Source organism: Liolophura sinensis, chromosome 1 (assembly GCF_032854445.1).
Source record: "Liolophura sinensis isolate JHLJ2023 chromosome 1, CUHK_Ljap_v2, whole genome shotgun sequence".
NCBI classification, from domain to species: domain Eukaryota; kingdom Metazoa; phylum Mollusca; class Polyplacophora; order Chitonida; family Chitonidae; genus Liolophura; species Liolophura sinensis.
The window spans coordinates 61,888,982-61,913,077 of record NC_088295.1 but is presented as its reverse complement, the minus strand read 5'-3'; the positions used below and the strand labels follow the sequence as shown (position 1 = coordinate 61,913,077).

Sequence of the window (24,096 nt, the reverse complement as noted above, 5' to 3'; positions counted from 1 at the left end):
GCACTCATTCAAACAATTGAAAACATGTTTCAACCAAACGCGCGAGTTACACTGCATGAAAAATCGAATTTACTAAAATTTACACACGCTGCAATTTTTATTAAACCTGACATTTAAAATTAAAATATGATATAAGTCTTGTATTTATTTATTTATTTATTTATTTATTTCATTGGTGTTTTACGCCGTAATCAAGAATATTTCACGTATACGACGGCGGCCAGCATTATGGTGGGAAGAAACCGGGCAGAGCCCACGGCCATCCGCAGGTTGCTGACAGACCTTCCCACGTACGGCCGGAGAGGAAGCCAGCATGAGCTGGTCTTGAACTCACAGCGACCGCAGGCTCCTGGATCATTACGCTGCGCAAGCGCGCTAAGCAACTGAACCACATTTGCGTGTTGTAAATTTCCCCTTTAATTTCCCCATTTCCATCTCGGTGATCGTGTTACTGAGGGGGTGGAGGAATAACACAAAATCCGCAGGATACCACTGAACTGAAATAATTAACTGTTAACTCTTACATATCATCCTCCTGATACGTAAAACGCCACACAAGTAGCTGGTATCTATACACAGTTCAGTTATACAAACACATAAAGGACGGCGCATGTTTCGCCTGCACAGACGTTTTGTACATTACAGGGTGGCCACCTCTGGCCAGTTTGTTTGATGAACGAATTCCTTCGTCTTTCGTAAAGGCTAAGTTATCAGAAACCTAGTGTTCCACTGATCAGTTTAACGTAAACACGAGTGGTGTAACTCCGAAAAACGAAAAACTCACTTTGACTCAATATTTCGGCACTTCATTTTGCCATCATCGTTTCTCCTGTTTGTTACCAGTTTGTTCATCTTTCACAAAGTTTAAATTACCAGTTTGTTCATCTTTCACAAAGTTTAAGTTACCAGTTTGTTCATCTTTCACAAAGTTTAAGTTGCCAGTTTATTCATCTTTCACAAAGTTTAAGTTGCCAGTTTGTTCATCTTTCACAAAGTTTAAGTTACCAGTTTGTTCATCTTTCACAAAGTTTAAGTTACCAGTTTGTTTATGGGGTGTAAAAATGTAAAACTCTCATGAACATAAGTTCAATACATAGGCCTATAAATCAGCAACCCTTATTTACTCGCTTTGTATCACATAACAGACATGCAGTCAAAATAAGGGATGTGGGCTTAGCTGTGTACATGTACACTGCACCCAGAAACTAGGTTGTTTTTGAATACAGGCCAACATGTACGTGTATTACGCGCTGATTTATGATAGATACTACAACGCTTGAGGCTTTTCCGCTGTCTGCATGTATATAGCATTTCAAACTACGGTTATATTTCAAAAAGATTTGAATCAAACATTCCATTCAGGCCTAACGGCTGGGTAAAAATTATCCTGTCACGTGTATTTTTAGTACGGTAACACTGAGCACATAGCCTAACAAGAGAACCACAAAGACAGCGATGCGCTTCAGACAGCTCATAGACCGTTGCTAGAATCGATTAGCCTAAGTATTCTATGACTTAAGACAAAATTTAGAACGCCCACTGAGCTCTTGATTTCAAAATTTCAAACTGCGGAAGATTTTCCGTTATGTTTATCAATTATTAGGTACTGGTATTTAGAATTTTGTTTGCCTTCATTGAAAATTACACATTTGAATCATAAGCCCCTAATAGGCCTACGTATCCCTACCCCACCCCATCCCAGATAGGCCTATTAACAGGCCGTTGACAGTATTCGCCATCCTTTTGTGCTTAAACAATACCACTGTCTTCAAATGAATCGCAAACAACCAAGTGTTAACTGGCAACACACTAAACGCCGACGGAATACGAAAGCCTGCGAGATAGAGAAGGGCAACAGGTAGTCGTCACTGTGAGAAGTTTGGCCTTGACTGCTCTTTCAGTCACCAGGGGGCCAAAGGGCGGTCATGTGACCAGATGTACAGCGGAAACCGACCAAATCGGACAAGTTGTTGCGACATTCGACTGGTTTGTTTACTTATCTATTTGATATGATAGAATACTCGACACATTTAGATAGAGAAGTGTTTGCCATGTGCCTGGAGTTGTACCAGTAACTGTATGTTTTTGTTTAAAAGTGATTCATCCTGAGCGTTTTGCCTTTTTTTGTCAGGTTTTCCGCCCTGGTTCGTCTTTTTTGGTATCGTAAGAATTAGCTTAACCTGACAACCTCACCCACGCGCCAGTCTGAAGTAGTGAAGAGTAGAGAAATGCACCCTGACGTCACTGCGCCTGTGTTTGTTCGAGATTAGACTTGACCATGATATAGAGCAAAGCACAAAGGTGTGGACAGCGATCTGCACGCGAGGCAAGCCATCAGGTAAAAATAGTTTAAATTAAGCGTACATAGACTGATACAAGTGTTAGCTAGGGCCTAACTACCGTGCTGTTACAGTTTTTATAGTATCACACTCAATGGTACTTTGTAGGCATACATGTAGCTCTGATATTGTTCTGTTCACTTCGAGTTGTAAATTCCGAAATATATAGGCATACATGTACTAGCTAGGTAAGAGCTTCTATCCCGTATCAGTTGTTCTATATTTCCCTACCTCTTTAAGTGAGCAGCATGATTTTTTTTTATTGTGCAACAAAATCAGTTTTCTTGAATTCCCAGTGTTGAGAGACCCCAAAATCTGATGTAAAAGACTTACGGAGGCCTACATGCTCATATATGTGTAGCTTCAACTGATCTCATGGTAAACCTTAGAAGTAAGCTACATGATAGACCTACATAACTTAATTGATTAGTGTCCAGTTAAACTGTGTATTACAGGAATGGCTTTTGAGAAACGTAATGTTGATTATAAATCCACCTAAAACAACCCCGAAATCAAACCCAGGTTGAGTCATACCAAAGACTTCAAAAATGGTACTAGCTGCTGCCTCCCTAGGCACTTAACACTCAGAGGTTAAAGTGAAGAAACATGACTGGTTAGCCCAGTGTCAGTATGCTGGGACTGGGTGGGTTGCCATGTCTGGTGTCTTTGGTATGATAGTCGGTGATGGCAGCACTATGGCGACATGTCCACAAGAAGACACAACATATGTACACACACCTAATGAATCCTCATCGTCATTTCACTGAAAAATTGTTAAGTATTATATTAAAGCATGCATACATACATACATAACAAAAAACAACAGATTGCTTTGACAGCCCTGGCCGATTTCAAGCCGGCTGCCTGGTACGGCTCAGGGGATGACATCATAGATGGCTAGCCCCAGGCTGTCTGGGCTGTATAACGTGGGAATTCATGTTAAAATGTCATTTTGTAAATGCAAAGATACCACCATGTTAATTTAAAATCCTAGTGGATGATTCATGAGGGTCGGCCTAAAAGCCGGTCTGAGTGCCAGTCTGCCGGTCTGAGGCCTGGTCTGGGCATTGTAGTAAAACACACATATGATGTCATTCAGTGAAGACTACCAAGTGTTGGTGAAAAAAAATATATAAAATCATGTTTTTTCTCTTGTGATTTTAAGTGGCTTATTACTCAGATTTATGTACCCTTTTAATGTTTTTAAAAGTCAATTTAACAGTAAATAAATAAATCATAAATCTGAACACTATTCCTTTATTAAAGGCACTTCAGTAACCAGAGGAGCAGTACATTGTACATGTGGCAAATGTATGTGATTCCTGGGTTCATACTGGGTTTAGAGGCTTCCGTGGCTTTATAGTGCTTAGCTTGCTAGAGCTTAACTTAGGAACCTCTCATCAATGCATTTGCAGTGAGTTCCAGTTCAGGACCACGCGCTAGCGCAGCGTAATGACCCAGGAGCCTCTCACCAATGCGGTCGCTGTGAGTTCAAGTCCAGCTTATGCTGCCTCCCTCTCCGGCCGTATGTGGGAAGGTCTGCCAGCAACCTGCGGATGGTCGTGGGTTTCCCCTGGGCTGTGCCCGGTTTCCACCCACCATAATGCTGGCCGTCGTCGTATAAGTGAAATATTCTTGAGTACGGTTATTCTTGAGTAAAACACCAATCAAAAAAATCAGTTCAGGACCTCTCAGATCAGTCATGGAAATGTCTGCAAGCAGCTTGCAGACGGTTAAGAGTTATCCTTGACCCCTGCCCATTTTTCTCTCCTATAATGCTTGCCTCAGGTATACAGTTTAGTATAAAATTCTTGAGTATGTAAAGCACCGATTTAATAAATAAATAAATAAATATATATATATATATATATATATATATATATATACTTGTGATTTTCGATATCTTATTTTCTCTTTCCAGGCCCTCCTCAATTATCCCTCCTCAAGTGTACAGCCTAAAACTTTAATGTGGTTTATTTTAATAGATAGGGCACCAGAAAGCTGGTGAAATCATTGTTGGTATCAAGAAAATGCACAGTTAACTCACTTGATTCCATTAATGGAATCAAGTCCCATTGAAATTTATTTACTTTGGCTGTAATCCAAAGCCAAGTTACATACATCTACCTGACTTCCCCACACCCCCTTCCCTGACATAGCAGACTGTTGTCATATGACATGTATGAGTGAAATGATGTGGAGTATAGCATTAAATTCCAGACAGACAGATGGGGGGTAATTTTTTGTGGCAATAGGCGCTTGTTAGATGTGGGGAATTACCTATAGACTTTGTGGTTTAGTGATCAACCATACATGTACATTGTACAATAATGGAAACAAACAAATTGTTTTTGCTCTGATTCTACAGACATGAAGGAAATTAAAACAAAAAACAGCAACATGGCTATATGCATGAATGTCATGATACAATTCTGGTACAGCTTCTGTGTGTATTTGATGTAGGCCAGATCAGCATGATTTTGTACCTCTGAAGTACCTCTGAAGTGTACATGGTATATCTAAAACCTGGAGATCTTTGTTTGTACACTGTCATATATGGCTGCTGTAAAATATTGTCCTAAAACACCATTCAAATAAATATATAAAATATTATGGCTTGGAAATATAATGTATACATGGGGTTTTTATAATTCACGAATTCTTTGTAATTCACTGTCTGGATCACCATAGAGGTTTAATGACTTGGTTGGGATACACACTGAGACACAGAAATGCATGTACGTGATAGTATGTTGTTTGGTATTATTAGATGAATGCTGACTTCATTTATGACCAGAGCCCAGTTATTTGGCCCCCTGCATCAGTGTTTATATAGTTCACTAAGCTACTAGCCTTACATTATAGGGTTGTATGCTTAATTAAATGTGATATGTGCAGTGTTCAGAAGACATGAGGAATTATGTACGGCTTGTATCCTGTTACGCGTACATTTGGAATATAAATTTTCTAGGGTGCAATAAAATATCTACATGTACATTTGCGAGAAGAATTAAATGACAAATGACATTTTACAAAAGTATTTCATCTGTCCTTTCAGAAATTCCTTCAAGTCTGATCGAGTGACAGTTTATCCATGCATGTAATTGTACTGGTAATTTAATCTCTTTAATGAAGTTGTCTCTGTATTACCTATTAAGCTCCTGTAATTTATGACTGATCAACAAGGTGTATATCCTCTTGGCCCAAATAAACCACACTTAAGGGGATAGAAAGCCTACGATTTAACTGACAGAATTTAGTGATGCTTGAAGATGTTGTGTTAGTTGTTCAGACCAGCTATAAGGCTGTACAATATGCAACCCTAGACAAGACTCATAATTCCTAAGCTACATGTAGAGGGTGTGTTACTCTACAGACTTGGTGTCGTCTTAATGCTGTGACACATCTACAGTACTGTTATATGACTGTTTTGAATGGAGTGCTGAGTACTATGTGACAAAGCTGAGTAGCTGATTGCCTCACTCTTCCTATATTGTGTGTGATAGGGTGGTGTGTGTTTACACCTTTTATACTGTCATTACAGTGCAGTTGTTGGGGGACAAATCCGCCTACTGCGTCACAAGTTAAGGCTGTTGTACATTGTTTGTTAGCTAATGATAGCCTGTGACGTATATAATATAGGAACAAACATAGTGTGAAGCTGGATGTTACTTGTAAAGCAAATCAGCACAAAACCAAGCTTCTTAGTGCAAAGAATTTACATAATCTAAAAGTTTTCTTCACTGAAACTTTTGAAAGGGTGTGTAAAAAAATTGGGAACATGTTTTGTCTCTGTTGTTCTGAATTGCGTGTTGTGGTAAACAGTGTTGTAATGAGAGAGATGTGTACTATGTTTGTTATATTTGTCATGATTCATCGGGGCCTCTGTGGCTCAGTTGGTTAGCGCGCTAGCGCAGCGTAATGACCCAGGAGTCTCTCACCAATGCGGTCGCTGTGAGTTCAAGTCCAGCTCATGCTGGCTTTCTCTCTGGCGGTATGTGGGAAGGTCTGCCAGCTACCTGTGGATGGTCGTGGGTTTCCCCCGGGTTCTGCTCGGTTTCCACCCACCATAATGCTGGCTGCCGTCGTATAAGTGAAATATTCTTGAATACGGCGTAAAACACCAATCAAAAAAAAAAAAAATAATCATGATTCATCAGGGAGGTGGCATGTATACGTGCTGATCACAGCATTATTTGTGTCACTTAGCATGTGTCCCAGTATTGTCCCAAGTGTCAAACTATTGTGTCATATTGTGAACTTGTGTCACATCATTGCATCGGTTACAACATTAATTGTGTCATATCACAGTATTGGAATGGTATAATCACTAGATATAAGGTTCAGGTTCAAGAAAAACTATAGTATGGTGAAAAATTGAGTACATTAACATTGTCATAATGCTAACTGTTTGTTTTATATGCAGTGATTGTATATTTGCTACATCTAAAGCAAAAAAAAAATACCATGCGTATCTCCATATACATGTATGCACCCGTTACTTTATTTTGATCTTAATATAATTGGTGGTTGGGTATTGTTGAACGGGTATTGTTGAAATACCACCAGCATATTGCAAAACAGGGAATGTTAATCCTGGGGCAATATATGAATCAGGATTTTACACTTGTTTCTCTTTCTGTATGGATATTTGTGAGAATTTCAGGTATTATGTACATGTATATAAAAGTTTCTTTTGGTTATGAATAGTTGTGGGTTTCCCCGGGGCTCTGCTCGGTTTCCTCTCACCATAAAGCTGGTCACCGTCGCATAAGTGAAATATTCTTGAGTTCGGTGTAAAACGCCGTAATAAATAAATATGTATAAGTTTCAAGTAATGATTGTTTATTCTGGCTGTGAGTCCCACATACAAACAGGTACATTGTGCTTGTCTCTGTTCACAGAAAATGGACTGGCCATTGTTGTCTACAGTCTGTGTCTGCCTGGTAGGACTTTGCACTGGGGATGTGACGGATTTTACTAATGGCTTTGTGGTGGAGGTGAAGACTGGAATTGATAGTGTGAGGTCTTTGGCTGAAGAGCATGGATTCTACATTGATGACGTGGTAAGATTAATGTGGGTTATGAGGGTTACTGATACCATATATTTCTGTATCCTATCACTGAGTAATAGTGGAACAAATATATCCTGCAAGAGACCCATCAGTTCAGTGTTGAAGGTTGATGCACTGGCAAATCACTGCAGCAATGTCCTTGTTTATGTTACCAAACAAAGGGAGTTAACCTAGTCAACATGGCATTGGCAGCAGGATATGGGAATATACATATCCCACACATGACCATTTGAGTGAGCATTTACATGTATAATGCACTTGTATAATACATGCAATTGACCTTGGAGTTGGAATTCTCTTTCAATGATGGTGTGGTCTTGATGTCAATAAGTGTTGTGTGAAGACCATATGATTGTGAAGACCATTTGATTGTGAAGACCACATGTCTTCCACATACCTGTGTGTTTTTTAGAAAGTACATCTACTGCCATAAATTGCCAAAGGTTGGTGTTTCTTCCACCCATAAAACAGATCATCATTGTGTATTTCAGTGAAAAAATTGTTGAGTTTGGTGTTCTGTCGTATAGAAATAAATATAATACTTGGTTATGGATTTGTTTGTTTCTTTTGGCCCCTTGTTCCAACAGTCGACAGCTATCAACAACCAGTGTTAGCTTTATCTTGTCTTTAGCCCATTTGAAGTAACTGTTTTCAGCTGGTTGTCCATTGGCAACCTGAAATATACCTGTCATTGTCATTTATCCTCATTCACCTGTGAATAGACCTGGTGTAATTTTACATGTATACATATGTGCAGATCCCAGACCTGGATTTGTATCATCTAATACACCCAGAAGTGGAACACAGGTCCAAGAGAAGTGCTGATCACCATCTGGGTAAACTTCATAATGACCCTAGGGTAAGTTGATTGAGGCTAGTTTGGTCGCAGCTGTACATGTTAAGCTCGAGGGGACCTCCATGGCAAGCACACCAATGTGGAACAGTGACCCAGGAGCCTTTTACGAAACGCAGTTGCTGTGAGTCCAGCCCATGCTAGCTTCGTCTCCAGGCTTTCGTGGGAAGGTCTGCCAGTAACCTGTGGATGATCGTTGCTCTGCCTGGTTTCCTCCCTCATAGTGCTGCCCTTCGTCGTATAAGTCAAATATTCTTGAGTACAACCTAAAACACCAGTCAAATAAATAAAATACATGTTAAGATCAGCATACAGGGGAGCTAGAGGCCCAAGTCAGCTCAATCTGACTTTATTCGCATATGTTCTGTAACAACAGAGATCAGCTGGACTTGTACACCAGTCTGTTGTTACCTGTATGCCATTCAATACAAAGTCTTACATGTATGATCATGGTTTACTGTGACCCGTTGAGTTGTGTCTTAAGATCTTGTGCATGCTCAGCTTACATGTAGGTGAGCAGAGTGTTAAAAAAGGGCAAGTAACAGTCTGCAGACCGCTGTCTGCTACCATCCCCGTACCCGTCTACTTTGAATATTCTTACAATTTAAATCATTAGTAATTGTGACATAATTACTTTCAATTCAACCATCTACCTTTGAACTCTCAGTTCCTTCTTCAATTCTAAATGAAAACCCTTGGTGAGAAGGTTTGTCAGATTTAAGTACATGGTGCAGTGGTTCCCCCACAAACCTGATCACTCTCATGTAAGCTGGTAAGTGAGATAGTCTTTCAGAATGGTGTAAAATATTGATTGTGCAAATAATGTATGAACTCAAGGAAAACACTTAATGTTTGAAAGAAGCAGGTATGCGAATTAGATACTCATTCAAAATTGAAAATGGTAAAACTATTTCTTGCAGGAGAAGCTCATGTAATTAGGATTGTCAGTGTCTTTATTTTATTATTGTCAGTTTAGCCATCGAGAGCATTGCAAATGAAGTTTGGTAGAAGTTGAAAAATCTAGATATTTACAATTAAATGTCCTTGGCATACAGTGAAATTGAATTGAGATCATCTTGCTGGTAGTGTTACCTTTATTCTTCAGTGGCAGCATGTTGACACAGAACAAGTCCAGTAGTATTCCACTCAAGATGGATGCAAGCTATGTACCTTAACACCTGGTGACAGTGACCCAGGAAACTCTCATCAGTGTCGTTTCCGAGAACCTTAGATCACCTCACTTCCTCTGCCAATAACCTGAGGGTTGTGGGTTTCCCACCATAATGCTGGTTGTCTAAGTAGAATATTCTTGAGTGCAGCATAAAACACAAATTAAATAATTAAATGAATTAACACTTGGTCATCCCTATGCTTTAAATATGTCCAGCTTCTTGTAGAACAGTTTGAATCTGCCCCTAGGTGACGTATGCAGCTCAGCAGAGACATCTGGTGAGAGAGAAGCGTCGTCGTAACATCATCTACGACAAACAGCGGGATTTTGATTACAAAGAAGTGGCGAATAAGTCCATATACCAGAGATACCTGCCTGATGAGGACAGCCGACTGAACACTAAGGATAACCTGGGCGTGGTACGCATGGAGATGAAGTTTTCTGACCCTTACTACCCGGATGAGTGGTATCTGGTGAGTTTTGTCTGGTGTCATATACAGGCTGTACATTTTATATTGGGGCACCGCTCTGCCCTTCCTCCCAGGATGAGTGGTATCTGGTGAGTTTTGTCTGGTGTCAGATACAGGCTGTATATTTTATATTGTGGCACCACTCTGCCCTTCCTACCCGGATGAGTGGTATCTGGTGAGTTTTGTCTGGTGTCATATACAGGCTGTACATTTTATATTGGGGCACCGCTCTGCCCTTACTACCCGGATGAGTGGTATCTGGTGAGTTTTGTCTGGTGTCAGATACAGGCTGTATGTTTTATATTGGGGCACCGTTCTGGCTCAGGTGGTTAAAGCGTTGGCATTCACCAATAAGCCTAACCATGGATATGTATTAAAAGTAAAAAAATGTCTTGGAGGCTATACAGACTATATTACATGGCACCTTAATATGTTAAAATGATTTGGCATGATGATAGTAATCTGAAACAGTGTGGGAAGTAATTAAGAGCCTTTGAAAAAAGTGTTTTATATAAGTTCAACAATTTGCTTTTTATGGATGAGGTTTGTCAACAAGTTTCGTGCACAGGGTTATATTGCAGAAAGCTACTAGTCAGCAGTTCGCTGTGCTTACATGTATGTTTTCACTTTGTCTCATGTGTCTTGCTTTTCTTGGATAAATTTCAGCGGAAATATGTATGTAAATGTCTTATATAGTACATGTAATATATAACGTGGTATATATATATATACATGTGAACTGTGTGTACAGACACTGCCAGTTTATCATATATAAGCAGTGAATTTGCCTCAGTTTTATTAGTCAGGGACCCAGTTCTTTTCATTTGTCATTAAATTTCAGTCATATGTTTCTTCTTTTATAGACCAGCCTTCCATTTATATGAACATAGTGTTACAGAAGGCCTCAGCCCTAGAAAAGCGGAATGCTGTAATTTGCACTTAATTATCGATCTCCAGGGCCCAGTTGTTGGAAAGTGTTTTAGATAAAACTGGTATTTAGTCAGTTTTATAATTAAGATTTTTAGACAAATTCAGCACCCAATACAGCTGACCAAAGTCTAACGTATAACAGGAGCAGGCCTAGTTCATATTTAATATACTATAATGCAATTATTTCTGGATAAAGTACAAAATTGAGGACTTGGTTTAAAGTTAAATCTGGTATTAAGTCTTCAAACAGTTTTGAACAACCAGGCCCTGGATTCATTTGTGAGTGTATTTATCTGCATTTTTTTGTGATCAGATTAACAAAGGTCAATCAGGCGGTCTACCAGGAATGGACCTCAATGTACAAGTGGCTTGGAAGATGGGATTTACGGGCAAAGGGGTGGTCACATGTATCCTTGACGATGGTATAGACCACACCCACCCAGATTTGATTGACAACTATGTGAGTGAATCATCTATTAACAATGAAGTATAACAACCTTGTAATATAAACTTGGAAATATTTTCAGTTTTCATTTCTCCTCCCAGACAGTAATGAATAACTGATATTGTCATAGAGCAATAAGATATTGTTGCTAGTGCTCCAGTTTACTTGACCCTTTTCTCAGTAACTTGCTAAAGGTTGGTGGTTTACATTAAGTCCACCAAAAGACAGACCCCACCCCTACTTTCCCCCTGCCCTTCACCGAGATTTCCTCCAGAGACTGCCTTTTTTTAAGTTAAAAAAATTTTTGAGATCAAGAAAGCACCTTTCAGATGAAAACTAATGGAGGGTGTTTTGTTGTGTCTATGTTTTAGGATCCTGAAGCCAGCGCTGACTTTAATGACAACAACGACAATGATCCCATGCCTAGAGATGACGATCCGTACAACAGGTAACACTGTCACACGAACTAAGTCGCACTCTGATTGCAAGTGTTTGATTCACTGTAAGCACATTATCATGTATAGATATATAGTGTGCAGTTTTCGAGTTGCCCCATTACGACAACACTGACGTCCCTGTACAAAATGATGCCGCCTCATTGCGGCATACATATACTAAGATAAGTTGCGCGTCTTTTAACAGGGCAGTGATAATGTTTAGATTAAAGTACTGACAGAACATCATTTTCTTTTGCAATATTGGGAACCGGGACTCACTCAAGTACATAATTCAGAAGATCAGTCCAGTCCTTTTTGATTGGCTTCCTACATGCTGTATATCACCCCATGTTAAAATTGGCAGACTGTCCCTACATCGTCCTGTCACAAAAGGACTCCATTCTATTGTTGTAAAGCTGTGTCTTAAAACCTGCATATTGTGGCTATCAGTTTGTATCCAGGGTAATCCTAATTAAGTGTAGACATCTTTACTTTTGAGAGACTGAGAGAATTTATTTATATATCTATTCGATTGATGTTTTACACCATACTCAAGAATATTTCGCTTATACGACGGCAGCCAGCATTATGGTGGGTGGAATCCGGGCAGAGCCCTGAGAGAATTTGTCGTCTTAATACATTTGTGTAGTGAGTAAATCTTTCTGGTTGTTTCCAGTTTTAAGTGTGCCTCGCATGCCGTGCCTATCTGGTGAGGTGTTATGTTTTTTTCTGAGCTCTTTTTCGGTTTCCTTCACATGTAAACAAGACAAACACCATGTACACCAACAATCAAAATAGTCTATAGTAGATCATAAAAAAACGCCAAAAATTATTATAAAGCAAAAACTTCTATATACATGTAGTAATATGTATGAATACAGAAAAAAATTGCTGTTTTTAAATGTTAATTTCACATTGTTTTTTTACTGCTGCTTTCCTCAGAAGGATATAGAGGTAATTGATGTATATTTATTGCATGGTTAGCCTTGCAGGTGTGGTGGAATGTGTGAACAGTTAAGCTTTCCATGTGAGCATTTGTTTGTAAATTGTTGAAATGGAGCTGCTGTACTCGCGTTGCATGTAAAACTTTGTGTACTGAACGTCTACTGGGCAATCAAAACAAACATGTTCTTGTTTGATGAAGTATTTTATTATATTTGTGTCTGTTTGATTTGTAACTATTTGTCTGTGGACGCCACAGCACACTGTCTTACCAAACCATGGATACAGTGTTTCATAATTTACACTTAGAAAGTACACCAAATGCTAAATATGTAAATCCTATTGAATACGTATGACCAAGACCTTATTACTACTGCCTGTATGAATTTATGATTTAACCAGTAAAAAGAAACCTGTCCTCATAAATGAATATTAAAACACCATGCTGTTTAAAAGTAGGCTTAGCAATTACCCAAATCGGCTGACAAGGGTGGTCAATGAATGGGGTGCTAAAATCGCTGTCATGATATGGAAGACATTATGGCATAATGCAGGGGCATGTGCGTAGAAATATTTTTCCCCATTTTCCCAGATATAATTATTCATCTACTCACTTGATTGATGCATGCTTTAAATTTATGTACTACAACAAGCCACGCAACTGTAACCTGTTTTACAAGTATGTCACCCATGGCCTATCCGTGTAACTGGTAATTGGGATTAAGTGTCATTAATTTTATGTAGCATCAGACATTACAGGAACAGTAGGCTATTTCCTCTGATTGGTACACATGTTTGGTATGTACGTTTTTATTGTAACTCCTTGAGGATCATTAGCTTAAGAACACAAAAGGTATGGGTTGTAATGTGGCATTTGTGAGGGAATTAACCCGCTGTCATTGTTTGGTTGGGTCCGAGGTGACAATAACCAGTTCATCACACATGTCTTCTACCAATATGGTGTGAATTTCTCTATGCCAGACTTTGTCAGTGACTTGCCAAAGCATTTATCATTTATGCTGATGATGTAAGGGAAAAATTCTTCAGTATGGCATTAAACAACAATCAAGTAAATGAGATACTGTATATTAAAGTGAACTAGAGATATCTGCCATTGGATGGTGCATGACAACAGTGCTGAGTCTTCCTGACTCATTCTGTTTTATTTTAAGTGGATTGTTTAGGTACCAGTTTGAATGCTTGTTTTTCCTAATTAAGATGGAAAAAGTAGGCACTAAACCATTTTTATAAAACAGTGTTTACACGTCTGCTGGGTATACATGGATGATGATGAGTATACATGGATGATGATGATGAGTATACATGGATGATGATGGGTATACATGGATGATGATGAGTATACATGGATGATGATGGGTATACATGGATGATGATGATGAGTATACATGGATGATGATGAGTATACATGGATGATGATGATGAGTATACATGGATGATGATCAGTATACATGGATGATGATGAGTATACATATAAGGGTATGGGTATACATGATGATGATGAGTATATATGTATGATGATGAGTATAGATGGATGCTGCTAAGTAAAGATGGATGCTGCTGAATAAAGATGGATGATAATGGGTATACATGGATGATGATGATGAATATACATGTATGGTGATGAGTACACGTATAAGGTGATGGGTATACATGGATGATGATTGATAACTAAACATGTATGAGGTAGTGGGAGATGTGGTTGTGATAAACATATTTGTATGTTTTGTGCAGTTGTGCAATTTGATCATTCCACTAGATATATGTATAAGTAACTAATATGTTGTGTAGTACAGGTTCAAATCCAGCTTTTGTGGATTCTCCAGTTTTCAATATCCATGGGGCCATTATATAAGTTATAAATTCTTGAGTACGGTGTTGAAAAATAAATGAAATAAAATAAATCTCACCTCAAAAAATTGACTAACAGCAGTTAAAGAAGTAGTTAAAATGAGATGAATTAGTGTTGAAAGTGCTGGTTCCTCTAATAATAAACTTGGCATCTTTTATGTGTGAATAAATCATGAGCATGGTAACACAAATTAAATAAATCAATCAATTACTTTTAAAGTATTTGTTAAGCATTTTCCAGACAGTGGTTTGAGAGAAACAATTCCTGAAGTTTTGTTAAATACTGTGTCTGTTGATATTCTATGAATGCAGGATTATATGACTGTACTGTACATACATAACCAGAGAATTAACAACTGTTAGAAAATAAATTTGCTTATTAGCCTTTCAGAAATGCTGTGTTTTTGTGTTGCCAGCCATGGAACCCGCTGTGCTGGTGAGATTGCTGCCAAGGCTAACAATGACAACTGTGGAGTGGGTGTGGCTTATGATGCAAGAATTGGAGGTAACTTCTGTTTGGGTTTCATTTTTATTTCAACCCAATACTTGACCTACTTACAAGAAAATCAAGAATGTAACATATTAAACATGTTACTTTTATGTACTATTAAAAGTTCGTTTTATACAACAGGATACCACCCTAACGTACAAATTAATTATGAAGTGGTAAAGGGGATGATTGTTTGCTATTGTACGTATAAAGTATTACAGACGGAGAGTAAATATCCATGCTTGTAAATATTACAGACTGAAAATAAAAACGTGTACATGTATAAAGTTGATCATTGTCATCAAGCACACTTTTGTGTTTGTGTATTAATGGTTATTTTTTTTTTTTGGCACATAAATGTGTGATAATAAAAATTACGTATGAAGTTGTATGCCCAAAGTTGTCTCCCTTAGTGATGTTAAATTTCCCAAAGTTATCTCCCATGGACTACTGAATGTCAGTGTAGAAGTAACAACATTATTTAGCTTTAAACCTTCTAAATAATATTTTTTAATATTTTCAATATTTGTAAATTAAGTCCGTGAAACCAGGTGTAAGTTTGATATGTAGTTTATTCATTCTTTCCTGAATGCACATGTGCAAGGCCAGATTTGGGTGTAAATTGACACTCTCATTCAACAATTAACAATATTTTTTTAATGTAGACAAAAAGTCTCTTGTATGTCAAACTAAGCATGATGTGAAATGGCTACAGAATTAAATATTAACTCTGTACTGTTGAGTCAGGCATGCCTGTGACAGATTTCTCCCTGTATATTAAAGGTGTAAGGATGTTAGATGGTGGAGTGACAGACTTCCTAGAGGCCAGTGCTCTGTCGTTCAAACAGAACTACGTGCATGTGTTCAGCGCCTCCTGGGGACCACGGGATGATGGGAAAACTCTGGAGGGACCATACCCACTGGCTGTCAAGGCTTTTGAGAATGGGGTTCTCAAGGTACTGGCTTTGTTGATATTAGTGATGACATCAGGGTTAGTATTGGATGATTATAATACATATTGTTACATACAGATTGTAGCCCTAACCTCTGAACTATAAGAATTCATTTTGAAGTTGCAGTTAAGGTGCATTGAGAGTGATAGGTGATGTTTAACAGATATGTACACGGGAAAGTTTATTAGACAGTCATCATAAATCTGTGGTTTACCCCATGCGCTCTTGTTTTGTCAATCCATAAAACTGATCGCATTCGGGAAGCAGAGAGGGGATATGGTGTTATGGAAGCAGTCAAATAGATAAATATAGAATCAATCGTATTTCCCTTTATAGGGCAGGAACGGACTGGGCAGTATATATGTGTGGGCTACAGGTAATGGAGGACTGACCAATGATGACTGCAACGCTGATGGTTATGTGTCCAGACCAGAAACTGTGTCCATCGGCTCAGTGAATGATCGGGGTGCCCGCCCATACTTTATGGAAGTCTGCCCCTCCACGCTGGCTGTAGTCCCCACAGGTGGATACGAGACACCCAGCGAGATGAACATGCAGCATCAACCAAAGATCAAAGTGGTAAGATCCAATTAAATTTCTGCCACAATAATGTTGGCCGCATATAATACCAATCAGATAAATAATTAAGTAAATCTTCCCTTTATTGTTAGCTTCTGCATATCCCCTATGTGTAATGTGAATGTTAACCAGTATTCACATATTGAGAGATTTATTATATAGGATATTAAATTCAGATTTTGATATTCGACGAGAAATTTACAGAATTTCTCAAGCTGATACTTAATGGATTACTGCCTTATGAACACTAGTGCACATCATCTTGTGAACAAGCTCTGTGTGCAGTCAGACTATGTTTCAACATGCTTGAAATATATATGTATTTTTTCCTTTTTTTGTATTTTTTACACATAGTGGCCATTATTATTTTTGATAAATTTAATTGCTCTGTTTGTCAACAAACCTAGGGATTGTATAGATGTTTGCAGAAACACATTGTGTCATCCCATTGTCTTTTCTGTTCATCAACGAACATACATATTTCATGTGCTTTCCCTGTGTCTGTTTCCAGGTAACCACAGACCTGCACAAGGAGTGTACCCTGGGATTTCAGGGCACATCCAGCGCTGCTCCTATGGCTGCTGGATGCATAGCGCTAGCTCTACAGGCAAAGTAAGATCTTCCATACATATACTTGTATAAGGTTGAAGAATAGCGCAGTTGTTCTCTTCTGTACAACCTGTGTTGATTGGGATGTACTGGAAAACTGATTTTATCCTAACCGGTATCATATTTGTGTGTTGAAACACATTATTAGTGTGCTTGTTTACTTAGTTTATTACTGACACACTAGGAGTGAAGTCAGCACATCAGCAAATGATTCTTCTTTGTGAGATGTGCGTGGCATGTTTTGTACTACAGTGCCTTTTACAGAATTACAGGTGTGACAGACAGAGTTGTTCCCCCTCGTCTGCCTTTCCCTGTCACAGTTGGCGAGGCACCTATCTATTGGAGCCTATTTCTTTTGTTTACTTTTTAGTGCAAGGTTTTGTTCACTAGATGATCTCAAAACATTTGTTTATCCACAGATTTGTTTTGTGTGCAACACCTCTGTTACACTATGTGAAGCAGTCTTGCATACATCTAAGTTTTAGGTAAATAACTAAATCCTCAGAACAACCTCTAGTTGGTAAGCACAAGTTTTGCTGTTATATGTAAGGTATGGCCAGAAGGGTTTGCTATGTTGTGTTTTATGTTTGTCACTTTCAAATTCCAGCCCCCATCTGACATGGCGTGATGTGCAGCACATTGTTGTCAACTCTGCCCGCATCACTATCAACGATGGTAGCTGGATTCAGAATGGGGCAGGTTTCCATGTCAGCCCTAACTTTGGCTTCGGGGTCCTGGACTGTAGCCGAATGGTGATGCTGGCCCAGAATTGGACCAGTGTCCCTCACAGACATATCTGTAAGAGCCCTCTACAAAACGTAAACCAGTAAGTACACATTTAGTCTTACAGACTGTAGCCAAATGGTGATGCTGGCCCAGACTTGGACCAGTGTCCCTCAAAGACATATCTGTGAGAGCCCTCTACAAAACGTAAACCAGGAAGTACACATTTAGTCTTACAGACTGTAGCCAAATGGTGATGCTGGCCCAGAGTTGGACCATTGTCCCTCACAGACATATTTGTAAGACCCCTCTACAAAACGTAAACCAGAAAGTACACATTTAGTTTTACAAACTGTAGCCAAATGGTGATGCTGGCCCAGGGTTGGACCAGTGTCCCTCACAGACATATCTGTAAGACCCCTCTACAAAACGTAAACCAGAAAGTACACATTCAGTCTTACAGACTGTAACCAAATGGTGATGCTGGCCCAGACTTGGACCAATGTCCCTCACAGACATATCTGTGAGAGCCCTCTACAAAACGCAAACCAGGAAGTACACATTTAGTCTTACAGACTGTAGCCAAATGGTGATGCTGGCCCAGAGTTGTGCCAATGTCCCTGCCAGACATATTTGTACATGTATTAAAGACATCTGTACAAAGCATAAACCAGTAAGTACACATAAGGTTTTATGGAACCCGCATTCCACCAGGGATAGGCACTGAAGAAGTTCACATTAGTTCACCTTTTCATTCACCAGTGGGTGAAGATTTTAATGAGAACACATAAGTAAGTGACCTCAGCAATCTCTCCAGGTTTAAGTCTCACCAAACTCTGGACTGTTTGCTGTTATGTGTTTACTTACGATGCTGTGGGGAGAGCTGTGATTGGCTTACAACCAATTAACCTACGGCACACAGTGTGTAGCGTGTACAGTCGTGGCTTTTAACAGAGAATTTGTTGACTACCCCAGCACTCACTATTCATGGGATACTTGGTGCCTGTAAGTGGTCGTTGTCAACCCCTTGGCCATTTGTGCAGTGTGACATTTGTTGTAGGCCACTCGACTTCCACCAGTGTGGTGTACTTGTATATACATGTATGTCACTCTTGGGAAAAAGTTTGTCTGCAACTTTCCAAAGGTCTGTGGTTTAGCCTTGTCACCCCATTTTGTTGACTCTTATGAAAACTTCCAACCACCATACTTGTCGCTGTGAAAACTTGTTGAGCATAGCAGTAGTCCACTGAGCAAATGTGCTTTTATGTGGCAGTCAGACATCCTCCTGATTTACAGTGTAAACAACCTCACATGAGGATAACAAGAAGCTGTCAAATTCACTTAATACATCATCATTTTGGAGAACTACCTTTTTGCAGTTGTTACATATATTTAATAGTCTCCTATCAAGTGTATGCCATTTTACTTTCAAATATACAAGGAGTTGTTGTTAATGTGCTGCATCAAAAAAATTCTTAGGCTTATGCAATATGAAACACTTCTGTTTTATGCACCTAGAGTGTAGGTGGCAAATTTTGACATACCATGAATCTCTGAGCCTGCTTGAAGGCTTTGCAGAAGTGTGCATATATCAATGTATTTCATAAGTTTCCAAAAACTTGATATAATCTTTATTCTGACAATAAATACTGCATTCATACATATCCACAGATTTAGTGTGATGGTAGGTCTTTTTGTTTTCAGAATAATAGAGAGTGGGGTAACTTGACTTTGACCCTTGAGACAGATGCCTGCACTGGAGAAGATGATCAGTATGTTAATTCCCTGGAACATGTACAGGTTACTGTCAAACTGAATCTGACCTATCGCGGGGACTGTCAGATATTCCTGCAGTCTCCCCAGGGGACGAGATCAGAGATGCTGTCCCCGAGACCCGCAGACAACAGCACAGAGGGTATAGAATTCATTTTCACCACAGTCCAGATGTGGGGGGAGGACCCCAGGGGTACATGGACCTTGATGGTACGGGATCGTGGCGGGAACAGTGGGAGAGTGAATGAAGGTCTGATGGAACACTGGGGCCTCATATTACATGGTCATGATGACCAGAATTACTCCCAGCGTAGGAGAGTTCAGAAAAAGTCTTACATTCCCGACAAGACAGAGGTAGATCTTATTATGTCTAGGGAAAGGGAGCAGTCGTTGACGGTCAGCGTAAGACAGTTTGATGATGGTACAGTGGAGAAACACGGCGCTCTCCATATGGACACCAAACCAGACACCAAGCTAGACACCGATGTGAGCCTCAGTCCAGAGGAAATAAAAACACTGTCAGATTTGCTGGACGCTTTTCAGAAGAAGAAGGGGAAGACAACAAAGAATCATCTGAAGCGGATGCTAGAGTCCGTCCTGAACAAGAAGGCTGTAGAGGAGAAAGAAGACCGAAAGAAGTCTCCTCTGGAATGCATTTCGAAGGAGTACCCAAATCTGCTCGCTGACATCAGCAAAAGAATTGACTCACTGTTACAGAACATCAGAGATTCATTTAACTCTAAGGGAACAAATTTGAAACTAAAGAAAAAATCTGATAATACTGAGGAGTCCGATTTGAAAAGACTTGTTCTCCCAATGAAAGTGCGCAAGAAAAGTCAACCTGTGGAACATAAAGATAGTCTCCGGGAAGCAATGGACAGGATACAACAGCTAATAAAAGACTGGGAATAATGGGTGTAATGATTGGGATATGCAGTTGGGGCCAATCATACAGACGGTTGACGGTATCCTGGTTCTTGAGGCAGCTGAAGCTTACTGTTAAAAAGGGGAGAAATTTCTTTTTTTTGTTATGTAGCTTACTTGTACTAGCAGTGTAAAGCACTGATGCCATTCAGATCACTGATTGGTCGGTTCACATGTACCGTTGACTTTCAGCGTTCACATTTGTTATAATTTTTCCGATACTAGTGCAGAGTGTTGAATCGGTCCAAAAACGTAATTAAATTTTAATTCTTGTGAAAGTACACCTTGGACTGTTGCACAAAAGTGAGCGTTTACGATGCATTTAAAGTAACCATGGAAGAAAATTCAAGATGGCGTTAAAACTACGCACCATAGTGTCATAAATCTTTTGTCAGGAAATTGAAGTATCTAATATATCTCAACTTATAGGAATGGTGGTTTGATTATTTTGACTTGAGAAGTTAAATGTAGAAATCTTAAACAGAGGTAACAGTATGTTATAAAGCAAATGGCTGGGATGGAATGGTGTGTACTGTTTTGTTGTAGAGTTTCACCTGAAAACTTCACATAATTAACATATATGGAACCTTGTGTTTATATTTTTAACTGACCATTATGAAGTAAGACAAAATGGTTAGGTTGTGTGGGGGTGGGGGGTGAGGGGTGCGGTCTTTAGTTTTGTGTAGTTCACCTAAAGTTTGATTTAAATCTGATAATCAGAACACTAGAGGACTTTTGCTGAGGAAATGAAATTTCAGGGATTTGATAAAGTTCACCGAACAAGGTTTATTTAGTTAACACACTGAAGGAGAGTAATTTGTAAGGTAGCAGGCATGTGTTGAATTAATCTTAATGTTCAATGTTATTGTAATTGAGATTCTCACAAGCCTTGTTTAAGTTCATTTGCTATCATCTCCCCCTCCCCTCAACCCCACCCTTGGGATGCTGTATTTTTCATCAGTACATTTTTATGTGGAAGACTGTCTCATAGTTCAGCATTTGCGCACTAACAATATTAGCCAACAATACTTGATTTAGTGAGATCTTTTGCTGATCTTATTTAGCTTAGTGTTGCAAAATATGTCAGTTAGATATTTTCAAAACAACAACTTGTTAATTACCGACCAGTTAAGACTGTGCCACATGAATAGCTCCTGTCATTGACCAATACCTTATAAATATAGTCAGATGTATAAAAACAAAAAATTTACAATAATTAATTTGATCCCAATTGCAAAAGACTAATATGAATAATTTGTCACAACAGAACTATAGTTGGGTTGGCTTTGATTTGACCTGTGTTAACCGGCCTGTTATGTCCCCTCCCCACCCTTAATACTCTTGTATGCTTAATTACTGAGACTACCAGATGTCCTAAGGTATACAAAGTCATCCGATAATGTCGTTAATGAAATTGTGATACGGCTTGTTAGTGATTGCCTTGAGCCATGCATGCTTTTTTGTCCATGACCTATGTTTTACAGCTGTTTGTAAATATCCTAAGAATTGAATTGTCCCATATATATTTTTGTTATCATCCTTTAAGAGCTTTAATACTATTTTTCAGGGATGTACAGCATTTATATTTCCACACTTTTCCACCAAGATTTGTGTTCCTTTTATGAAATTTTCTTCCATGCTTAGTGATGTGTACACATATTAGTGGATTATCTTTCAAGTATATTTGAAAACTGGATAGAGTGTTTATTTACTTATATATACTATATAATTTCTTCATGGGTATTTTGTTTTTGAGTTTGAAGTCATTTATTTTTGTATTATAGTGAAAATAAATGTAAGTTTTCTGTAAGTACTTTTGTACTGAGACAATTACAGTGTATAAAATGACAAATATATTCAATAGTTTAAATGCAGACCTGACAACTATATTCAATTATATACACACCTTTACTGTTTTAGCTGGTGTCAGCAGGTATTTATGACTGTGAATGGAACTCTCACTGGTCTCCCTGCAGCTCTATGTAGCTCTGTGTATCCTGAGGTTTGTCCAGTTTCTGACTCTCAGGTTTCCCATATCAGTAAATGCCACTGCCCTCGTATAGGATATGAGGGTATGTAATCAAAATCAAGTAAGCAAGTTTTTTTGCGGGGCTTTCCTTTCATGAAAATATGTGTAATAAATTAGAGCCTGTATTTGGTCCAGTACTGTTGTTTTAACGAAGCTACTGTATATGTTGTGTAATGCAGTTTTCACTTTAGCTCTCGTCATACCAACTTCATGCTGACTTACATGTAGGACTATCTCTTTATCTTCAGGCTAGAGGTTTATTATATAACTTACTTCTAACCAATGTAGACAAACATGCGCGTGACGGGAAAGATTGAAATCATTGCTAATTGAAGCTTTGAAAATTGAGTGTAAGTTGTTGTTTTTGTTTTTTTGGAAGTTTTTTTTTTTTTTATAATGTCATCTGTTGATTAATTGGGCTGTCTTTTTTATGGGTTTTTTTGTTGTTGTTGTTGATGCATGTTGCGTTAGACAAACTTGTCAGTGTTTTGGCGTGCTTTCATGCCTCGCATAAAACACAGCAGTTGGGTATTGGATATGCTAGAACAGTGGCGATTACACCGAATGTCGTAACTTCAAACCGCCGCAAAACAGTTTTCCGCATGTGTTGTGAATTGTTTCTTGTGTACAAAGCATCTTTTGTCTTTGTAGTCAGCGTCTAGTGATGGGGAATTCTCGGTTAGTACAGGTATAGGCTTGTGATTTATTTGATAATCGTTTAATGTCGCACTCAAGAATAATTCACTTTGTGTGTAGGCGATTAGGTTTATTTGTGGAGGAAATCGGAGTAAACTACCTCCTTTTTCCAGTTACTTGACAAATCTACTCGCTTATTGCCAAATTACGAAATCGGCAAGAGTTGAAATCGAGCCAGTGTCAATCATCTGGGACCGAAGCAGCTGCGGCTAGACAGCTTCATACGGGGAAAATTCTTACAAAGGCACTTTATTTGTTTTTGTTTTTTCAGACAAAAATGTATTGACTTGTTTTCTTCTTTTTTTTTTTCTGGCTCCAAAAAATTTAAGTCCGTAGATTTATTAGATAGGTGGCAAAGATAAAGTTTGTTCTGGGTAGTCCGGTAGAGATATTAGAGGCACTTCACGCTGAATAGCCTTCGCGAAACATATCTGAATAGCCATACACTGTACGTGATATATTTCATTGAAATGCGAAATCCCGTGTCTGGAAGCGCCTTTTCTTCAGAATAATGTGACTAACACGTGGATACAGTCCCCTTACCTCCAAAACTCTGTCCAGAGCGTGATTTCGCCAAACCTCATTTTCACTCCTGTCAGTGAAAAATTCTTGAGTTCGGCCATCAAATTCATGGGTAGAAGAAACCTCGACACCAAACCTCGACACTCTATAATATATGGCTCCGCTTGATACAAACTGTATACGAAAAAGCTGATGCCGTATTCAAAAACAACCAGATGAAGTTCAATATTAGCAGGACTCAACTGGATGTCTTGGACTTGCTGTCAT

The 24,096-nt window shown here is 38.8% G+C and overlaps 1 protein-coding gene across 1 annotated transcript; it reads left to right on the top strand.

Moving 5' to 3' along the window:
• Positions 1-2,026: 2,026 nt before the first annotated feature.
• LOC135463056 (neuroendocrine convertase 2-like) lies at positions 2,027-22,978 on the top strand. The gene is made up of 12 exons (XM_064740378.1): positions 2,027-2,338; positions 7,244-7,405; positions 8,172-8,273; positions 9,687-9,911; positions 11,152-11,298; positions 11,655-11,731; positions 14,948-15,036; positions 15,805-15,977; positions 16,311-16,553; positions 17,065-17,165; positions 17,770-17,980; positions 19,590-22,978. Exons 2-12 carry the CDS (start codon positions 7,247-7,249, stop codon positions 20,568-20,570), a joined length of 2,508 nt encoding a protein of 835 aa, XP_064596448.1. The 5' UTR covers positions 2,027-2,338; positions 7,244-7,246; the 3' UTR covers positions 20,571-22,978.
• Positions 22,979-24,096: the final 1,118 nt, after the last annotated feature.

Excerpts from the sequence above, each read along its gene's own strand:
- LOC135463056 (XM_064740378.1), top strand. The coding sequence starts at position 7,247 with ATGGACTGGCCATTGTTGTCTACAGTCTGTGTCTGCCTGGTAGGACTT. Across the intron at positions 15,037-15,804 it reads TTATGATGCAAGAATTGGAG|GTGTAAGGATGTTAGATGGT; the intron begins GTAACTTCTGTT and ends TGTATATTAAAG. Across the intron at positions 16,554-17,064 it reads ATCAACCAAAGATCAAAGTG|GTAACCACAGACCTGCACAA; the intron begins GTAAGATCCAAT and ends GTCTGTTTCCAG.